The sequence below is a fragment of the Pteropus vampyrus genome, unplaced genomic scaffold (genome assembly GCF_000151845.1).
Source record: "Pteropus vampyrus isolate Shadow unplaced genomic scaffold, Pvam_2.0 Scaffold174, whole genome shotgun sequence".
Classification (NCBI taxonomy): domain Eukaryota; kingdom Metazoa; phylum Chordata; class Mammalia; order Chiroptera; family Pteropodidae; genus Pteropus; species Pteropus vampyrus.
Window position 1 is genome coordinate 447,773 of NW_011888955.1, and position 21,287 is coordinate 469,059.

At 47.9% G+C, this 21,287-nt stretch overlaps 1 protein-coding gene across 1 annotated transcript in view; it reads left to right on the forward strand.

The window, feature by feature from the left end:
• Positions 1 to 21,287, forward strand: part of LOC105299172 (bifunctional heparan sulfate N-deacetylase/N-sulfotransferase 3) — a gene marked incomplete at its 5' end in the record, with an annotated part of 105,440 nt that overhangs the window by 2,681 nt on the left and 81,472 nt on the right. The window contains one exon of the mRNA XM_011370780.1: positions 16,489 to 16,576. Coding sequence (XP_011369082.1) covers positions 16,489 to 16,576 — 88 coding nt within the window. The remainder of the gene's footprint in view (positions 1 to 16,488; positions 16,577 to 21,287) is intronic.

Below are 21,287 nucleotides of genomic sequence, written 5' to 3' on the forward strand. Positions count from 1 at the left end.
GGAGGGGGGCGGGGGTAGATAGGTGGGTAAATGGCTTGCAGTGTGGTGAGTACAGGAGCGAGGAGTCGCCGTGGCTTTAAGTCCGGCCATGGAAGCACTGCCCTGTGAACTGCGTGCCAGGAACTGTACAGCCCTGTTTAGTAGGACACATTTTGACAGCGAGACTGGAGTGATATAATGATTTGGGAGGCTGCGGGGGTGATATTCAGACAAAAGTAGGCGATTTCTCAAAATCAGAATAAGGGTGGAGAAGGAAGGACTAACTTAAGAACTATTTAGGAGGTAAAAACGAACAGCTTAGTCATGGATCACTGGAGAGGAAAGAATATAATCTAAGGTGACATGAAGATTTTTAGCATAGGTGAATAACAGCTGATTCTCTCAACATCAACGGAAGAGGATCGTAGTGAAGGTCATTGCAGGTCCCACTGAAAATTTCAGTGTTACTGAGGTGCGTCTGGGACGTACAGGTACTGACGTTCAGCAGGTAGTGGCTCACAGGAGAACTCTGGGTAGCATGTCTAGATTTCGAAGTCATCATTCTTTATAGGGCACGGTTCCTATATGCACGTGTGCAAGTTCGTGAGATCTTTCAAAGCCAGGGAGAAGGTTGATAGCACGATAAAGGAAGAAGAGCACAGGGTAGAATCTGGAGGGAAATTGCCTTTCAGAAAATAAGTGGAGGGAGATGATCCCGTAAATAAGAATCAAAAGGAACAGACGCCAGGAAGGGAGCTATGATGCTCCCGCAGGGTACGACCGGCAGCACAAAATCCAGCCGCGGTGAGGACCGGCACGCGGCTTTGGAAAACGATGACGGTCACTGGGGACTCCTGCAGAATCCGTGGGAATGGAGTGATCGAGGCCGGGGTGAGGTCGCGGGACGTTCAGCGGTAAACGCCGGGTTAAGACGTGGAGAAGGGGCGAGTGGAGGACTCGGGGGAGACATTCTGTTATGGAAGAGACGACAGAGACGAGCTGGAGTGTGGACTGGAGTTGGGGTGACCGAGGCGCATGGTTTGCCCTGAGCCACTCCGTGCAAACTGGGGTGATCGGGTTTTACTAACTACCTAGGGAGGGGATGATTCATTCCCAGGAAGAAAGGACAGACAGCATGGGGTCTGAGAAAAGGGCATGGGGTTGGTGATTAATAGGACACAATTAATATTTTAATCAAGGTCTTTTATTTGGTTATTACCACTCATGAACAAGTAGATTTTCCTTATTTAAAGTATTAGGAAAATGCAAAATAATGTCAGACAAAGATATCATAGAATGTTACTTGCAAATTGAGAAAGATGGTACGTGATACGAATTTTAACTGCTATACTAATCACGGCAAAAGTCTTACTTTCTTCCTCATGTGAAACGAAAGTGTCTTTCCTTATTTAAGTGGAAAATTAGAATTAGCAATGCAGTATCAGTTTTTGCCTACCTGGCTGTCGAATAATATGAGCACGTTTTAAAGAGCCTCGAAGCCACAAAAGAAATTGTGACATGGCGCAAAATATATCACTCTTCATGAGGAAGGAGACTGGAGGCGGTGCCCTCGTTACTTACAGAATTTCCAAGCCGCAAACCACAGCCCTAAAAGAACTGAAGGACAGCACAGCCTAGACGATTAAAATACTCTTCGAAAGTGGCGGTACTAGTTTTGGCAAAATCGAAGTTAGCAAAAGACGTGTTTTGTTGAACGGTAGGGACAAGTCTCAAGTTCGCCATGGACTCATGTTCTTAGGCTAACACATTGCAGGTCCCTGCGTTCTGGGACCTGCCCGCAAAGTTCCCCCACCTGCGCGTACAGAAGGGGGTTCGGGAGAGGGTCAGCGATGTTTGTAGATGTTTCTTCCATGAAAACACTTTAAAGCACAGCATGATTGACGGACGCTAACCATTCAGATTCTCTCTTAGAGGGACGAACACTCCCTTGGCCCGGCACCCGTGTGCCTTTGTTAGCGCCTCGTGAGAGGCTGGGAGAGGTGGCCTGCCCAGGTCCCGCTGAGCCCTCTGCAGGAACACTCTGACAACTGGAATTGAGGCGCATCCCTCCCCCCACTGTGCTCCCCCTCCTCCTTCTGCGGCAACTCACATTCTCTTCCGGACTTGGTGGAACTGTCTGACACCCAATAAAAAATGGGGAGCCAGCTCCTGTCTCTGAGCCCACCCAGGGGCGCCCCCCGCAGCCTCCAGACCTCTCCCAAGACGTCCACACGCTCCCTCTGCCTTACTTGCTGCTTGTGGGTCACCCCTTTAAACTACATTTTTAAGTGGCCGCAGAAGAGAGGGTCTTGAGTGACTGTCACGTCACTTTGTAACGGAAGATCCCCAGCCCCTAGGAAAAAGAACGTGCTGAAAATCGAAGCAGGAAGCCAGGGGCCCCCGAAGCGAGCGCTCTCAGTGTGAGGCTGCCGGTGCTCCTGGGGGTTAGGGGGCTGCCCAGGGCTGGAACCCTGGGGAAAGGTGAGCTCTGCTGCCCCACCTGGCCTCCCAGCAGCAGGCCCCGCCCAGCAAGGGGAAGCCAGGGGCTTCTGGAAGTCACTGAAAAAGAACTGAGCTACCAAGCGTTTGGGGAAAAGGCCAGGACAGTCAGTCACCTTCCAAAAGTCCAAGTAGGAGGGAAATGAAAATTCCTCCCGACAGCTCCGTACTGCACAGCAGGGCCTCACGGGCAGCGCCAGGGCTCAGCCGGGCCCTGAGGAGTCCCACACACGGGGCCCGCGGGGGGCCCGGAGGAACTGAGCGAAGGCCCGGGCTCCAGAGACGTCCAGCTCAGTCAGGGCATTATTAGCGTCTGCTCTCTCAGACGGCTGCGACGGGACTTCAGGGGTGCGGTGCACCCCCTGATGAACAACACAACACGGGTTTTACCGAGGATTTTAAAACAAAGGAGAGAGTTTTACTGCTTGCCAGTTACTGGGTTATGTCCTTCTCTGGGCTGAGGATTGGTTTTCTTTTTATATAATATTCCATAATTCTAGAAAATTAAGCAAAATATGAAAAGATCTTTTGTATTTCTATGCTTATACTGTTAGGCCCATAAAAGATGTAATGATTTTATAATGACGAGTTTGGGGTACTTAGCCATTCCCGAAATAGGATACTCACTGAGAGCGTGCATTGTTTTAAGTGTTTTACATTCATTATCATTTCGTTCTCACAGAAATCCTAAGAAACAATGACTATGAGCACCATCGTTTTATATAAAGAAACCGATATTCATAGACTATGACTAACTTGCGTGAGATGTTGCAGCCAGTATGGGGTGGTTGCAGCTCCACAGGCCGGCAGGGCCCCGAAAGCTGAGCCCTCCCCCCCCCCCCCCCCCCCCCCCCCCCCCCCCCCCAACGCTGGCTGCTGCCCAGCTGCACCCTGACGCACCATCAAGGTCATTCATGCTCCCGTCCTACCAGACCTGGTTTCTGATAGACTGAAAAACACTTTTAGGGGTTTTTCTGCAACATTTTAACAAAAATTATCTGACAACATGTTGAAGAGAAATAAGACATTATAATGAAAATCCATTTTAACTACATATAGCCTGTTGGCTGTGGCCGAAAACGTTTAGTTACTATTCACTAGACTTTCGCCCCATTCGCTAACCTGCAGCAGACGTGCAGTCAGCATCTCAGGGGAGCCAGGGGGGAGAGGGACACTTCCCGGCCTTCGTTGCGTCCTGTCGATGAGCTGTGTGACGCTGCCCCTCCACACGGGGACAGACGAGGCCCGCTCGGAGGTGCCCGTCCCTGCCCCCGCCCCCCCCGCCCCCATTTAACATGTCGTAAGTCACCTCGTCCATTCACGTGACCGAGGGGGCGCGTTTCCTGGCGCGGATGCAGCCTCTGCCGTCAGCTGCCCGCTTCGTCCCGCGTTCCGACAGCGTGAGCTGGTGCGTGAGCTGGTGCTTGAGCTGGTGCGTGAGCTGGTGCGTGAGCTCTGCACGACGACTCCTGCAGATGAGACGGGGAGAAGCCACCAGCACCCCTCTTGGGTTCCTCTTTCCTTTTCCAAGTTCCTTCGCTCGTTTTGGAGGTTCGTGCTAGTCCTGACACTGTGACATTGTCTGGACCAGCGTGGCGGGAAGCCCAGCACCGGCTGACCAAACAGAGTCCCCGCTCGCCATCCCTGAGGAGCCGTCCCCCTGATGCCCAACTTGCTTGTGACGTCGGAGGCGTTTCTGCGAGGACGCGCTGCCGTCCGCTGTCCTGGGAAATTCCACAAGCTTCTAAGTTCGGATAAACTTCCCGGCCACTCGCACTTAAGAAACCTGGACCGTTCAGTTCTACCCTTGACCGTGAGTGGACCTCGACCATTCTCTTCTCAGCTTCCACAGTTTCATAGACCGACACGCTCTCTGTCATTTTATCTTTCTCGTTACTTTTCCTTGCCAGCTACATAGCTGATCATAAGATTCCTGCTGAAGAGAACTTGGGAGCTAAAGTCAGACCGGCCCGAGTTTCTCAGGCTCTCACCATCGGTTTCCAGATCTTTGAAAAGGGACCGGTACCCCCTTTACAGCACAGATGTTGTCTGCGAGGATGACGGTGTCTGTCAAATGCTTAACTCCAGTGGGACTTCGATAAATTGAAATTTTTTTATTATTATTACGAATGTATCAGGCACTGGGAGAGACTACTTCGGCAGCCTTTTGGAAGGAATTCTAAAATGATTAAAATTGGTTCTTCCAAACACCTTGGAGGTATAAAATCAGCTAGAAGAAAATGAGACCATTTTTCGTCATCCACTCAAAAAATATGATTTGGCGTCTGCTATGTGCCAGGCACCTTTTAGGAGCTGGTGACAGAGTGGTAGGCAAGACGAAGCTCTCTGCCTGCAAACATCGTACCTCTCTGATGAGGGGAACAGATAAAAACACGTACACAGACGAGCAAATACAATAGTCTCAGGTAGAGATAAGGGAGCGATGAACAAAGTAAAGCAGGTTCGGTGACGTCGAGGGTGGTGGGAGGTGCCGGGGCTGGGCCCGGGGGTGGTGAGCAGGAAGCCGGGCAGGGAGATGCTCTCGGATGCAGCGTTTGAGCTGAGACCCGAGGAAGAGATGAGCCTACAGCGCCTGGGCAAGAGACACGGACCTGGGCAAGAGAGTCCGTGTAAACGGACTTCACGCAACAAGCTTGGTGGCCGGGGAGGCTGGTCTGACCGGAGTGCAGTGGACGGGAAGGAGCCTGGGGTGACACTCGTTCAGAAGGGCAGGCAGGGGCCAAACCACAGCGGTCTGGCTGGCCATGGGGAGGAGCTGGAGTTTATTGTAATTTCTGGGAGCAGCCATTGGAGATCTCGACAAGGCAGCGATGAGGTCCGACTTAGGATTTTTAAAAAATCAAACTGACCGTCTTGTGGAGAATGGTCTGTGTAGGAAAATGGTGGACGGTGAGAACCCGGACAGGCGGCCATCGCAGACCGGGCGAGCAGGCGCGGTGGGGAGGAGGTGGCAGGCGTGAGATGTGTTTTGGAGATGTAGCTGAGGGGACTTGTGATGGAAATGATTAAATACGTGTCCTTAGATGGCACCCACCTCGTGGCACTTCTACTATCAAGGCGGGGCGTTGAGAGGCCTCCTTTGGACTGTGAAGTTCGCGAGGTCGTTTAGCTGTCCAAGCGGAGACGTGCGGGCGGTTGGGTCTGCAAGTCTAGAGTTCAGGGAGAAGCTGAAAAACATAAGTCGGGGCCTCGCTGGCACGATGATGGGACGCAACGCGCTGGCCCTCGGTGACGGAAGACAGGCAGCCCTGGGCGCGTCCCCTCAAGGCGACGGCTCAGCTATATTCAGAGGTCGCAGAAGTGGCCGAGGGTCTGAATGGATTCCTTATCTCGTTCCCTGTTTTTAGGGAACGTCCTGTTCCTAAATTAATTCATGAAAGTCTCATTTGGAGTTCCGGATCACAAAGTGTCCTTCACTTTACGCATATGCCTCTCCGTCAGAATGCGATTAGATTATGTAGCGTGCCTTTTTTTTTTTTTTTTTAATGTCCTTCACTGTCCCTACCACAGAGTAATAAAATAAGTTCAATAATGTCTGTGGGTTAATTATTTAAAGAAATTATGGTGAAGGATTTATCTTTTCCATGGGGACATATCAATGACTACTTACGAAGGACATGAATTATTTTGCTCTAAGGAAGAAGCTTAACTGAATTCATTTTGTTGCCAAAAAAAAAAAGAACGAGACCCCCTTTGGAAAACCAAAGATGAACCTCGGCTCATAAATAAGTTCGTCTTCCTGGAACCCATCTTTCTTTGAAAAGTGAAAAGGTGACGGCTTTGGGCTCAAGTGAAGCTCTGACCTCAGATCCACGCGAGTCGTGAGACCTGACGAGTCACTCAACCCACCTGAGCGCCGTCCTCGCCCTTAAAACAAGGATGATGGAAACGCTCGCCTGAGCATCCAAACGAGGCTGGGCCTGGCGCGAACCGGATCCTCACGCACTGGCTCCCTTTCATCTCCTCCGAGTGATGCCGCATCTGACGGAAGGTGTTTTGCACGGATGCGTCCATTATTCCCAGCACGCACTGCCATCGTGTGCACAGAACGCTCGGTTTATTTTTTAAATGATGCACATAACGCAAGTGGTAGATTATGTACGTTACCTGTAGGCGTTAAAGTACGTTGAGTTACAAAATGTGCTGTTCGGTTTTACGTAATTATTTCTCAATTAAAGGACACGTACGGCAGGATCTTTCAGGCGTTGAAGGAGGGATTCGTTACATGTGAAGTAATGTGTTGCTTTTAAACAGATTTAGCGAGATCTAGAGGTAAGGACTGTGTTCTGGTCTCATTACTTCCTGTCCCACCCCCACCCCCCAGAGGATGAACTGTGTTAATTAAGTAACTATGGAGGGGAAAAAAAATGCTTCTTTGCTGTAACCCCATTAACCTCCTGTTTCTTTACTTCCTGCTGCTTGTTACAATTTATTAACTGTGAATTATACCTCACGGTAAATTAACCCTTCTCTCTCCACTCGGTGCCAGATCTAATAGTTGCAAAGACTTGGAGACCAACCTAATGGCTTCCTGAGACTATAGACGTGAAGCAATGTCTTGCAGCGTTGAACCTCAGGAGACTTTAACAGCTTTTGTGAATCTAGCTCATTTTCAAGCCAGGAGCAAGCCCATAAATCATGTGCAGCGCAGTGTACCTGTCTCATAAAGCTGTTTACAGTCATGTATATTTATTAGTTTTCCAGGCTTCCAGCGATCTTGCTTCCCCTGCCAGTTTTTTTTGTTTTTTGCATGCGCACACACACGTCCTCCTCAGGCGTCCCTGGTCCATCACGGAGCACAGCCCTTGGGGATGACTCTCTTTCCCACCCACATCCCTGTGCACTTGCCACTTGTTAGGCCTGGGAAGGGTCTCAGATGTTACCCTACCCGCCGGCTAACACATCAGCCTGCCCCAGGTTCATGGGCGTAGACAGAGGTACCCTGCCACTCACTGCGAAGCGGTAGCCGGAGCAGCCACATCGGAGCTGGTTCTCCAGGTCCCAGTTCCTACCGGGTGATGGGACGCGTCCCAGGCGATTGATACCTGCGCATGCAGTGGGTCCCTCTACACGAGGGAACTCAAATCTTTTATCATGGGTCCTAAGCCTGAATGCCCTTCGCCCGGAGGTGGACGTGGCCGTCCGTAACTGGAAGGTACGCACCCTTGCCCTTCTCTACAAACGTCCTTGAAACGTCCTTGAAAAGAACAGCACAAAGCCGAGGCCGTCAGGGCCTCCGCTCACGAGACACACGGCAATGGGAGTGACGTGGAGAATCGTCCCCCGGCACCGTGAAAGCTTTGCTTCGTGGACTCTTGTGGCAGCTCATTGGCATGTTTAACGCATGCTTTTAAAGTTAATATCGATTTCATGCTGTAAACAAGTAACCCCAAAACTACGTAGTCCTCTTGCAAAGGAATATCCCATGTTACTTTTTAAGACTAAACTAAAATTCAGTTTTTAAATTCTGCTTAATTTACTTCACCCCTCTGTGCCTCCGTCTCCTCGTCTGTAAAATGGATTCAATACTGATACTAACCCGACGAGTTATTGAAAACACTGAGATAATCCAACGGCCAGGTGCTGACTGGGTTAACGTCGCCCATCCGCGCTTAGCGTAGAACCCAGTAACGTTCCGTGCCCCCCGCCCGGTACACACCGGCGTCACACCAGAACCGGCTGCGCGCGCCCCGTGCTCGGGGCTGCTTACGGCTCCCCCTTCGCTAAACCCGCGGGCCGTTCCCCAGCGCACCCTGGGGTGCCGTGTGCCCGTGTGCCGGCTGCTGCTGCCCACGCACTTAGCAGGAGAGGGTGGAGAGAAAGGAACTGGCGTCTCTCGAGACCTACACGTGTTTTCAGGTGATCGTTTGATCTCCTGCCTCCGTGGACTACTTCAGGCATCCTGCACAGCATCCTCGTCAAGAAGGTGCCATTTTATAACAGGGGGCCCCAGACTGAGACGCGGGCATCTCCCAGGGCCGTGCGACTTGCAAACGAAGAGCAGGTGCCAAACGCGGCCACCCCCCGTGGGACCGCGCCTCGTCGTGCCTACCCCAAGCTGACTCCCCCAGCGCCCCTGCTCCCGCCGGGGACACGTGCACACAGCACACGGGGGTGGAGCTGTACGTGTGGCCCAGATGCCACCGTCTGCGCCACAGCCTGCGGGTCCCTAGCACAAGCGACATATTTTCCTCCCGCTGTTGGAACATGAGGTCCTGGGTCGTGGCGGCTTCTGAACCTCTCTCGGGTACCTTAAGAACGACGCGGCGTCTCTGCCAGAGGCAGGCAGGGCGACCTCTGTGGCACGTCGGCTTTTCCAAGAGCCACGACGCTGAACAAATTATAAAAGTAAGTTATAACGATCCCGCAATAACAACCAAGCCCTCATCAGATACGTCACGCGAACTCACTTTTTTAACTTTAGCAGATAGACTCTTCATGCTACACTAACAAAAAAGGTGAAAACATACTTTTTTTTTTTTACTCAGTTCCATAGGAATTTTCTTTCTCACCAATCCGCACAGAAAATCGATTTTACGTTCTTTAAAGCGACTCATATAAAAAATCAGGCTGGGAGAAATAGCGATTGCTTCTTAACCCTGGAATAAAGTTTGCTATAGATTCGCCACAGAAATAAGATTCTGAATTTTCCGAAATCTTTATTGACCATAGCAGACCATGTCAAAAAGTCTTCTGAAATAATGCTTCTAGCTCTCTCAGAAATTCACCACGTCAAGACACTCCAGAACAAAACAAAACAAAAAAGTCCAGTTTTCAGCCAAGTCTCAAAACCGCCCAAAGACACCCAGAATCCACGTACAGTCTTTAACAGACAGGAAAAGAAAGAAGCGCTAATGGCAACAGCCTGAACCAACGCCATGAACCGAGGCTGCCGCGGAGGGCGAGCCCATCACCCAGCATCACCCAGCATCACCCAGCATCACCCAGCATCACCCAGCATCACCCAGCATCACCCGCCACGCCGGGCAGGTGACAGGGGCCGGAAGCCTTGCTTCTTCCCGTTTAAAGCACTGTCGATCCAGGCTTCCGCCCGCGCTCACACTGGTCATGCGGTTCTTATTAAAATTTTAGATATGCTCCCCCTTTGGTGGGTTATGCATTGTTTTTTGCTTTGCCCCCTTAAAAAAGAACTTTAGAGGGAAAGACGACAGATACACAACGTAGCCTCATGAGAAAACCAGAACCCGAAGCCGTGAGATGAGGGATTCCCCTCTGTCCACCTGTCCCGAAGCCGTGAGATGAGGGATTCCCCTCTGTCCTCCTGTCGCTTCTCCTCGGGGTTCGACTCCTGTGCTGGCTGCGTCGGCCCCCTGAGCGCTCACTGAGAACATCGGTCACCGTGGGCATCGCCTGGCCGCCTGGCCGCTTCACACATCCCTGAAAACCTCGCAAGGATCTCGGCTGAGACTCCTGCTCTGCTCCATCCCCAGCCTCCTGCGGGGAAGGCTCATGTCACTTGAATGTGGGAGGGAGAAGGCCCACTTTCCCCCCTCAGGGACCTTCCCCTCCCCTGTGCCTATTTCTGAAACATTCTGTGACATCCTCATAATGTTTTCACGCCCCAAACGAACTCCTCAGCCCCTTTCGTACAAGGTGCGTAAGATTTCAGTTTCTTCATCTTGGCATCAAGTGTCGTTCCTGGAGCTTGTTTAAACTCTGGGCTGTTTTGCGAGTAGTTTTGTGACTTTCTCTTTGCATCGAGTTAGGAAATAAAGACTCAGGCTGCAACAAAGTGGTAAAATCTTTTCCGAGTTTTTCTTTGAGTCACTGACGAGACCGAGACCCTCGTGTGCAAATGTCCCTAGAAACCTTCGTTTCCACAGATTTTTTCCAGCGCCCTAACAGTTTCAAGGTCAGTCATGCAGACACCGCCCACCTGCCCTCTGACACCTGCTTCTTGAGTGAAAGAGGCGTTTATGTAGAAGAGTCGCCTCCTGCCACCTTCATGGGAAAGCAGTCTGCCCACCGGCCCGGCCCGAGGGCAGAAGAGCCCGTTCAGCGTCCACGGGGAAGTCGTTCCCACTGTGGAGGACACACTAGGGCGCTGTGACCTCAGCTCTCAGGACGTCGGCCTTGCGCTCCGCTCCGCCCCGTAGTACAAACGAGCGAGCTTATGAACGCTGAACTTCCGCCCGTTCGGTCCAAGCTTCCTCCATTCTAAATGCTCTAATTCGTGCTCAAGAAAGGATACGTGCGCGCGTGTGTGTGTGTGTGTGTGTGTGCGCGCGCGCGCGTGTGTGTGTGTGTGCGCGTGTGTGTGTGCGTGTGTGCGTGTGTGCGCATATAGAGAATGAATGAATGAATATGGGAGAGACTATAGATTAAAAAAATATGAGCAAAACGTTATCTTTCGACACCAATACAAAACTATGAATATGGAGAGACTAAAGATATGGTTGGTGGCTGTTTTACATGCTAAAAACATTTTTGAAAGATTTGTCTCAATAAGACATCACACTTGGAAAGTATATTAGTCAAGACACGTTCGGGGTCTTCTGTTTCTAGACAGGACGGCTCGGGCCATACGGAAACGGGCGTAGGCCCCCTTCCCTCGCGTTCACCGTGTGCGTTCGAGCCAGTCACTCAGTCCCTGAGCTTCAGCCTCCTCAAATGTGATGTGGCAGTAATGGTCAGTGCCCCGCCTCTCTCGAGTTGCTGAAAGAATCCCGTAAGTGGACGTGTGGACGCTTTTTGAGAATTTTGAGCAATAATGCCAGTGTAAAGCTACGTTATTTTTATCTCAAAAGCAGGATCGCAGCGCGCTACTGCCCCCCGCCCTGTCATCCTCTTGGTGGCACAGAACTCAGCACCCCCCGAAACGCACACACGTGCCTGCAAAGCCAGGTCCGCTTCCTGCCGGGTCCTCCGTAGCTCTCGGCTTTGCTCGGGGGTGGCCGTGACCCCCGCGTGGGCTGCCGCTGGGCAAGGCCGCTGAGAAGGCTGGGGAGCCAGACCCCGCCCAGCTGGCGAAGGGTCCTGCGAGTTCCATGTTCTCTGCCTTCCTCCCACCAGCCCCCACCCGCACAGCCACAGATCCAGGGACCCTCGGAGAGTCCCCCTGAGGCTCTGAGTGTGCTGCCTTCGGGTCCGAGTGGCCATACCCTCCCAGCTGCGAGCCCCAGGCTGTCCTAGGCGTCCGCGTATGACACGGTCGTCACCACCTCTTAGACCTGGAGCGTCTCCAGTGTGCATATGACGAGGGGCAGGGGTGGGAAGTGAAGGAATGGGCTCTGAAAGGCATAAGTCATTGTCCTGAGAATGACTGCTTTTCAAAGAGCCTTTTCAATTTGCATGCCAGGCTTTCTCTCTGTTACAAAGGACAACACACAGAGCACGATAAAAGTGTGACACTCCTGCCACATTCAGACTTTCTCCGGGGAGAGAGCTCCGAGCTGGGGGCCTGCGTTTCAGTGCGTGGGAGCCTGGCCTGAACACTTGTCACTCAGGCCAGGCTTCCCCTCGCAGAGCCTGGGGTGCTGCCGGGCACAGGAAACCCCCCAGAACCAGGGGCGTGAGAGGAGAGAGATCCTATCACGTCACCTTTTCTCCTTCTAAAGTTTCAATTCCCACCCGCGTTCCGAGTGAAGTTAAAAATAAGCAGAATCGTTGGCAATACAACCTTAGTTACCACTTGTTTTCTGTGAAAATACCTGTCAAAGAGCAAAAGCGACGAACGTCTAGCTGAGCCGCAGTGGCGTCCAGTTTAAAATATATACATCGAGAATCAAAATACAGCGCTGAAAGAATCAGAAATAATAGCTTAAACCATTCCTTGTCGAAACGATGGCTTCAGAATTTGACGAAGGAAGGTTTTCAGGGCTGTCTATCTGCAGTTACTGAGACCACGGTCAAAACAGAACACGTGTTTTTTCCCAGGTTGGTCCCAGGATATTTCATCGTGAACGGCGAGGGAGCCAGCACAGAACGCAAAGAAATGTGAAACTCGAAACCACCCAAACCGAGAGCCCACCGTTCCTCTGCTCCGGCGCAGAACGGGGCGGGCAGCTGGGGAAGGGACGGGGCGTGTCAGCACCTCGACAGGTTTTCTTGGGTTGTTAATTTTACGTGATCCGTAGTAACAAGTTTGTAAAACAAATTGAATTGCAAATCGTCCGCTGTCAGTTTTGTGTAACTTCATTAATCTCGAGAATGCTCGTGTTCGGATCAGTGCAGAGGCTCCCACTGGCTCTCAGGAGGCCTGTCCAACACCCACTTTTAAAACCGTGCAGTTCCGTCCCTGTTTTCAAAGAGAAATAACACAGTGGGCGGCGAACCCCTCGACGCCCCGGCTGTGTGTCCCCTGGGACGTGTAGGCGTTGACACGCAGCCTCCGTGCGTACACTGGGTCCCTGATGCCCTAACTGCCTCTGATGTGGTTCATTAATGAATTCCGCACGAGGCACACGGGTCTCTTCACTAAGCAGTTGATTTTCATACGTTCAGAAAATGTTTTAACTCTCCTTTGGAATTTGTAATATTAGAAGCATTTGTGGAAAAAGAATATGCTTGAAAACTTTTCGAAAGTTTTTAACCGATCTTGTAGAAACAGATCAAATAATTTGATCTGTGAATCCTCTCTCCCTTAGTAACGGGATCGATCGATCTATCTATCTATCTATCTGTTTCTTAGTAGTACAGAGACAGTAGGACCTAGACGGTTTTGTCGCTGACCGTGTTTTAACGACAGTTTTATGTGAAGTTATATTTGTGAGGGAAAGTTTGCCCATTCGGGAATGGACTAGACGGGGCCCTGCACCCCGGACAGCTACAGGGCTCCCATCTAGGTCACTGATCCTCACCCGAACGGAGTCACTGAGAACAAACCACTATTCATCTCAACAAAGCTGGGGAGCAAAGAATAAATAATGGCCTCTTTTCGCAGTTTGAGAGTCACCTTACTAATTGTAACTCAAAGTTTTTATCAGTCTAGGATTTACCATTAAAAGAGATGCTGAGCATGGTAGGGAGTCGCAATGTAAGACCAGTGATTCTAATGCGGAGTTAAAGCTGATAAGCAGATACGCACCAAGATAATGGGAATAAATTCTGTGAAGATCGCATAGGCCAGGGAAGCCAGACACAGAGGGATTTGTTTAAAAGAGGGCGGATGCCTCACCCAGGAGACCCCGGCAAAGCGGACACCTGAGCCAGGCGAGGAAGGAAGCCACCCGAGAACCCGAGAACGTGCGTCTCCGAACAGGGAACAGCCGGACGGGCGACTCCGAAGCGGGAACACCCCGGACGCTCCGGGAACAGCAGTGCGACACGTCTCCCCGGAGTGGAGGGTGAGGGAAGACAGGTCTACGGCAAGGCCAAGTACAGCAGGGGCTCGTGACGTCTCCGTCACCGCTTCCCAGCGGTGGCTGCTGCGTCCTGATGAGTGTGTGGCCGATGAGAAAACACTAACCCGGAAAGTTCTGTCCTGAAACGCTGCGTTTTGGCCTGTGCTGAGAAGCCGCCCTCCACGCTGCGGCTCCTCCCTCGGCTTGAGCTCGGCTCGCCAGCTCCCGCTAAGGTACAGAAGACGACACGGGTCGAAATGTCATCCCGGAAGCGCGACTAGGAAACAAAACGTTGCCAGCTGTCCCCCCGGAGAGCATCGCACGTGCGATGCACACGAACATGAATCGCCATGTAACACTCGCGTGCGGTTATTTTTAATTTTTGTCTCTTCATTTTAATTGATATATTCATCCTGTTACAGAAAGCTGGAGGCGATCCAAGGATATATAGAAGCTCCTATTCTGTTCAGTTCTGAGAGCTCATTTCTTTAAATTAGATCTTTTTTGCCTTCAGCTAGATCTTTTAATGCCTGCAAGTGTTGTTTTTCTTTTTTTGGCTTTGTAGGATGAAGCCTCAAAAAAAAAACTAAGTTAGTGGGGTAGCATATAGATTCAGATTTGAAAACAATAATTTTGGAAATGGTTAAATTTTCACGGAATTTCATCCATGATGCAATTCTCATAATTTGAATTGGACATTTTGTTCCTTCGAATCCTTTCATAATTATTTTTAAATTTGCTGTAAAGCTGTGTTGTTTACTGAAGAATAAGCGAAATTATTTTCTCCTGCAGAAAGAGCTACTTCACTGCTATCTAAATATGTGTCGATACACAGAGCAGTATGTATATTTGCCACAAAAATGTAAACAATCTAAATGTACGCTAAATAGCAGGATGAAATTGCTAAATACGTTATAATATGCCCATTTGATGCAGTATTCTACACTCATTGAAAATACTGGTTTTGGAAGATTAACGTGACAAGAGAAAGCTCATGATATATCAATGAAAAAGGCATAATTGAAAATTCTGTATTTCGGGTCATAATTGGGACAGTTCTGATGTTTACTTTCTGACTCTAATTCTGCTTGCCTCTAAAGCTGCAGGTATATGCAGTTATTGATAAAAATGGGAAGGAAGTCCCTCATGTTAACTGACCCTGAGAGGGGGATTTCTAGTGATTTAAATTTTTTAATGAGGAAAAAAATGTGTTATTGTAAAAATAACCACTGATGCATGAAATCGTGAATTATCCTGCTAAATCCACACCGTGTTTATGACTGTCCTTCAATAATCAGAGCACTCTGGCATCTGTGTCCCTGAGGTTGCTGGCTCGGAGGGGACCACGGCCTGGTTCCTCCACAGGTGGCGGCGGCACGTCCCTCCTCCACACCCAGGGCTCCGCACTCAGGGAGGGTCTGCCTGCCCGGAACACGTGTGGTTCCTGAATGTGGCGTTGCAACGCCGACTTAGCTTATTCCGATTCGATTTTAGATCTTACCACAGCATCGTAGACATGTTTGCAGAGAACAAAGCAAAACATTTTAATATCATTTTTATAACATTGTTCAATAGCAATAGCCGACTTTCAGTTTCAAACAGAATGGCGAATAAAATCACTCTAGTAATGAAGAGTTTAACGGAGAGGATATGACCTGAGAATATTGCTGGGTGATCGAGCTTCTGGAGCAAAAAGCATATTTTGAAAAGATGGAAATAATGGATGAATATATAACATTGTTCTCATAGATACCCCCAAAATCTGGCTCATAGAAACAATATAAAAATAAAAAATAGAAACGATATAAAAATAAAAAATATTACTGCTTATTTAAGTATGTAAAATATCATCTAGAGGTAAATCTTCTTCACCACACCTAGGCATAATATTAGCATCTGTCATGTGTTTCAGTGCAGTTTTTATGCGGTTAGTGTTTGTTTCTAGAATATCGCATAAATGTGTAAAAGGCCAAGACTCAGATCTTTTACGCATCTACCTTTCAGAGTCGCTTTCTGCCTGGTTGAGGTGGGCGCTCAACGACCGTTGTGTGAGTGTGTGTGACATGGACAGAGAGAGAAGGGACAGGAATTTAAATAATGAGAAAGGAAAGGAAAGAATTCCATTAAAAAATCCTCGTAGCATCGTAAATACTTTATAGGATGTAACGACACTGACTAAGAAGAGCTTTAGTTGTGTGAAGTATGGTTTTGGGTTTGTTTATCTGCTTTTTAATTAAATGGCAAGACTTAAAAATGGAAAAGTCTTGAATTCTGAAGACCAAAGACGTATCTCAGAAATAAGGATCTGCTGCTCGCACGGTTCCACTCAAAGAGCACGTGCGTCTCTGGGCGGCTGGCGTCTGCGTCCTGCGGCGTCGAAGGAGTGACTCTATGTCCGAGGCCCCAGCTCCTTCCCGTGCAGAATAAACTTTTCACTTTACTTCCCCTTTCCAGCTGACATGTTTGCTGCCTTATTATAAGCTGACGGGTAAATATCTGCATGTGTTTTATGTGATCTTGAAAATCTCTCTCTGCTTTTAAAGTGGCAAAGAAACTACCTTCCATCATTGAATTCTCTCATGTATCAAAGAGTAGGTTTATCCTTTCAATGCAAAAGGAAGATAACTTTCAGAGCTTCTCAATGCCATTCTCTACCTGAAACATTTCTAAATATTATGTATTTCAGGCCCTGCTTGATACTCAGAATCTTTTGCGTGCACAAATCACAAATTTTACGTTCAACCTGGGATTTTCAGGGAAATTTTACCATACAGGTAAGAAAAGCAGATTAACTGCCCCCATCGAGGCCCCTGTGACACTCCGTTTAAAGCTGCACGCCCTCCTGCCCACCCCGACTTCCCCTCGGTGTCTCCCCATTTCATTTTCTTCCTGTCATTCAGTTCCATTTAGCATATTATTATTATTTTTTTTACCTTACAAAATGTTCATGGTTTGAAAGTTTATTCACCGCGGTATTTATCTGGTGGCTTCCGTTTGCTCTTGAACTATAATTTACATTTTTAAAAGTACGTAAGTAGTAAGTGTAGTGCTCAGTGAATTTTCACAAAGCATACGCGATGCCTAACCAGCACGCGGGACCCCCCACCCCCCACCCCGTGCACCCTGACTCTCACTAGCTTCCCTCAGGGAAGGCCACCGTCCTAACCCTGACATCCTAGATTCGTCTTCCTGGCTTTGAGACGGATGTGATAGAGCACGAACTCTACTCTCTCCAGCTTGTTTTGTCCCGCGCCGTTTTGGATTCACAGATATGATCGCGCACAGTTGCAATTCTTTCGTTTTCACTTTCCGGTGTAGATGGTCGTGTTGGTTTCGATCTTCGGCTTTTTCCGAATAGTCAAGTTAAGAACATTTTTGCACCTGTCCTTCAGAGGGCGTAACTATTTTTTTTCTGTTGGTTATCGACCAGGAACGGAATTGCTAATCATGTGTGGCACATTTATGACCAGCTTAAGTAGAAAATGCCAAGCCGTTTTTCAAAGTGGCCGCACTGTCCCCAGCAGTATATGAGGTTTCCTGCTGCCCAGAGCCTCGCCGGGGCTCACGCTGGTTGCCTTTTTGGCGTTAGCCTTTCTGGCGGGCACGTCTAGTATCATATTCCAGTTCGAATGTACGTTGCTCTGATGAGTAGTGAAACTGTGCTTCTCTCATATGCTGATTGGCCTTTGGAACATCCCGTTTGGTGAAATACCTGTGTTTTTCTCTATTGGGTTGTCTGCTTTTAATAGTGATTTCTAGAAATTCTTTATGTATTCTTATTCTATGTATTTGTCGGTTCCGTGTGCTGCAAATACTTTCCCCAGTTGTGGGGGTTGACTTTTCATCCTCCTAATGGCATATTTTGATGGACAAAATATACTTAATTTTAATGTAGTCCAATTTATCTTTTTCTCCTTTATGGTCAACTTTTTGTATCTTTTTAAAGACATCTTTGTATGCCACGAGATTATGAAAATACGTTCCTACATGCCTAAAATGTAGGAATCTGGGATCCATCTGGGATTGACGTTTGTGTAAGTGTGAGAGAGGAGTCAAGATACCTTCTTTTTTCCATAAAACTATCTAACCTTCTTTTTTCCATAAAACTATCTAACTGGCTCCAAGTATTGAAAAGACCGCCCCGGCGGCCATATATGTGTGGGCTCTGCTCTGGAACTCTCCGGTCAGCTGAAGCTATCCATTGGATGTATTTGTCTCCATCAAACTTAGTTACTGTGACTTTGATTAATGTTACTATCACCTAGTGTAAGTCCTCCAAGTGTGATCGTCTTATTCGAGATTGCCTTGACAGTTCTTGCCCCTTTGAATTGTCATATAAATTTTGGAATCAGCTTACCAATATCTACAAAGAAGCTGACTAAAATTTTTATTGAGACTGCATTAAATCTATAAATCCATGTGGGGAGAATCGCCATCTTAAATACTGACTCTTCTAGTCTTTTAGCGTATTCAGGTGGTTACACCTGATAAAACTTTATTTAAATTAATTCCTTGGGTGTTTGTTGTTGTTGTTGTTGTTGTTGCAATAGTAAATGGTGTCTTTTTCTATTTTCCATTTCTTTGTTGATAGTCTGTAAAAATACATTTGATTTTGTGCATTGACCTTATATCCAGCAACCTGGCTACACTGACTTATTAATTCTATAGTTTATCTGTAGATTCTTTCGAATTTTCTACCGATACAATAATGTAATTTTTGAATAATGAAACTGTTTCTTCCTGCACGAGTCTACTGAATTTCATTTCCATCCCTCGCCTATTGCACTAGCTCCAGTACAACGTTAAATAAAAGTGGGAAATCATTCAGCAGCTTCCTGCCTGTTCTCGGGGAGAATTCCTTTAACAGACTGTTCTGTAGCTACTCTTTATTAGCTTAAGGAAGCTTCCGTCTATTCCTAGGTTGCTAAGAGTGTACGATAAATGGATGCTTAACGAACTTTGTGGTTAAACTATTTATCTGTTGTCTCTCTCCTCTCACTAAAACGAATACTCCGTAAAGACGTTGCTGTTGTAACAGCAGCAACTAGAACAGTATCTATTGAAAAAATGAACTGATGAACAGACGAGTGAGTAGAAGTAAAATCCCCTTTATTGTAACTAGTAGTATTTACATAGAACAAGGTCAGTGATAAAATCTGACCATGTTGTGTTGTAAAAGGAACTCACTCTAAATATTAAGTATAATTAAAGTTTTCTTCCCCAAACATAAGATAAAACATAAGCAAACACTCCTTCCTGACAACTCAATGTTTGCCCAATACCAGATGCCACAAAACGACACTCGCCTGCCACAATCCTTCCTTTTTCCTTCCGAAAGGTTTGTCCTCTTGCCTTACGTGGGCACTTCCCACGGCTCACAGTCTGAACGTCCTGTCTCTACGCCAGGGAGAGTAGAACACGGGAGGAAGCTAAGGACACGGTTGGGAGAGGTCTTGTCCACTGTATCTGATATGAAAGCTTCTGCAAACTGTAGCAGAGGTCGGCTAACCCAAATCAGTCAAACCATGTTTCGGTGAGAACAGACAGAAAATTTAATACTCTGAATCTTTCAAAAATTTGATATGGTAAAGCTTAATTGAATTACATTGTCTTCCTTTCTAAAGGAGTAATTCCTTTTTCTATTAAACATTCTATTTTGTTCGGTCTTGAAGGGAAGGAGGAAAATAGCACTCCTGTAATAGTAAGGCTTTATTCCAGAAGAGGGCTTCTTCTCGTTTGACTTATTTTAGTTTGTGAAGGGTTTGTGCATTTCGTGAGAAATAAAGAGATGAAGGAAGTTAAAATCATAGCTCCCTTTTAGTGAACAACACCATATGCTAAGGACTTCGCTGAACACTTTTTCATGTGCATTTTCATTGGCTCCGAGGAGTGAAAGAATATGTTATACTGATTTCCAGATAAGAACATAGAATCTTCGAGGGGTCCACGGAAGTATATAGCTGGTTAAGTTAAAAAAAGGAAAAAAGAAAAAGAAAAAGTCTTAACTTTAGGCGCATCAGAGCCTAAGTCTAAAAACTGGATCTTTATTGTGTAATTAGCAATCCTTAATTAGAGAAGCCGAAGGGCCAAACATGCCTTCTCCTTCCCTCGAGGTTCCTCAGGCTTGAATATTTCTCCCAGATCACTGAGAAACAACAGCGTTCGCGAATTCTCATTGTACCTTAGAATTATTTAACAACGTGCATTCGTACGGGCTGGTCTTCTTCTCGAGCTCCACGTTCGGTCAGTGCACGGCATAGTTAAGGGTCCGGAACTTGGAGTTGCTTAATCTGGGTTGAATTCAGGTTCTGAATTCAGGTTCTGTCTCGACATTTCCAATGACTTGGGACAAATTCCTTCGCCTCTCCAAATATCAATTTCCTGGTCTATATAGTTAGCGGTGGCCCTTACCTCACAGGGTTGTAGCGAGAATTAAATTTGAGATGATGCTTGTAAAATGGTGCAATGCTTGACAAAAGGCTAAAGTCTCAGTTAATGATGGTTTTTCGTATGATATCAGAGTAGGAAATACAGCAGATGAAATACTAAAGAGACAATTTATTTAGACACGTAATAAGTAATAGTTTGCAATCACTTTCTAATGTTTCAGCACAGTTTTATAACGACTTAAGAAGTGACGTGTAAAATTGAGAAATCTGACTTCCAGTTCCTCCCTCTGCCTCCAGTTCAGAAGAAGGTGGGCCAAGTGGGAGGAGAAAGCAGGGCCCAGGCCAGGACAGGCTGGCCACGGACAGCTGTGTCTCAGCTGCCTTCTGTCGTGATGTCTAAAGTAACAAGCCACCGCCTTTTTTTCTCAACATCATTCATTCTGATGTAAAACATCCCCAACCGAGGATTAAAGGAAATAGTTTTAAAGGAAAAAGGAATGGCACACGATTGTGCCGGCTATGAATTTAGATAAATCTGTCAAAGGAGACATCATTTGTCTAACTCCTGCACTATTTAAATGCATGAATATTTTAATAGCGGATCTCGCCATGATATTCAAGAAGCGACAACAAATGCCTGAGCTGTCTTTCCAAAGAGCCCTGAGATCTGCTGCTCCATGCTGATAAAGGAACTTTGGGGAGAGGCCAACTAGACAAACGAAGAACGAGATGAGAAGAAAGAGGCGGAGAGAGACGAGATATAGGGCCCAGGCCCTGGGACAGACGAGCAGGGGGAGGGGTGGCTCTTCATGAACTAGGAAAGCTCAGCCCACTCTCCCAGGGGAGCTGGAAGTCAGGGACGAGCTGCTGCTGAACACCGCTCCCCCCCCTCACTGTGGGAAAGGGAAGCTGGACGGGGAGCTAGCTGCGGTCTGAGCTGGCGTGCTGTCCTAAGGACACGCGTGTGGGCGACGCAGGAGGAGAGCACCCGGACGGACACAGACATGTTGAATTGCGGCGAAACTAGATGACATCATCCTTGTGTCAAAAAAAGAAAAAAGAAGAAAGAAAAAGAAAAGGCACGTATTTAAAAGTG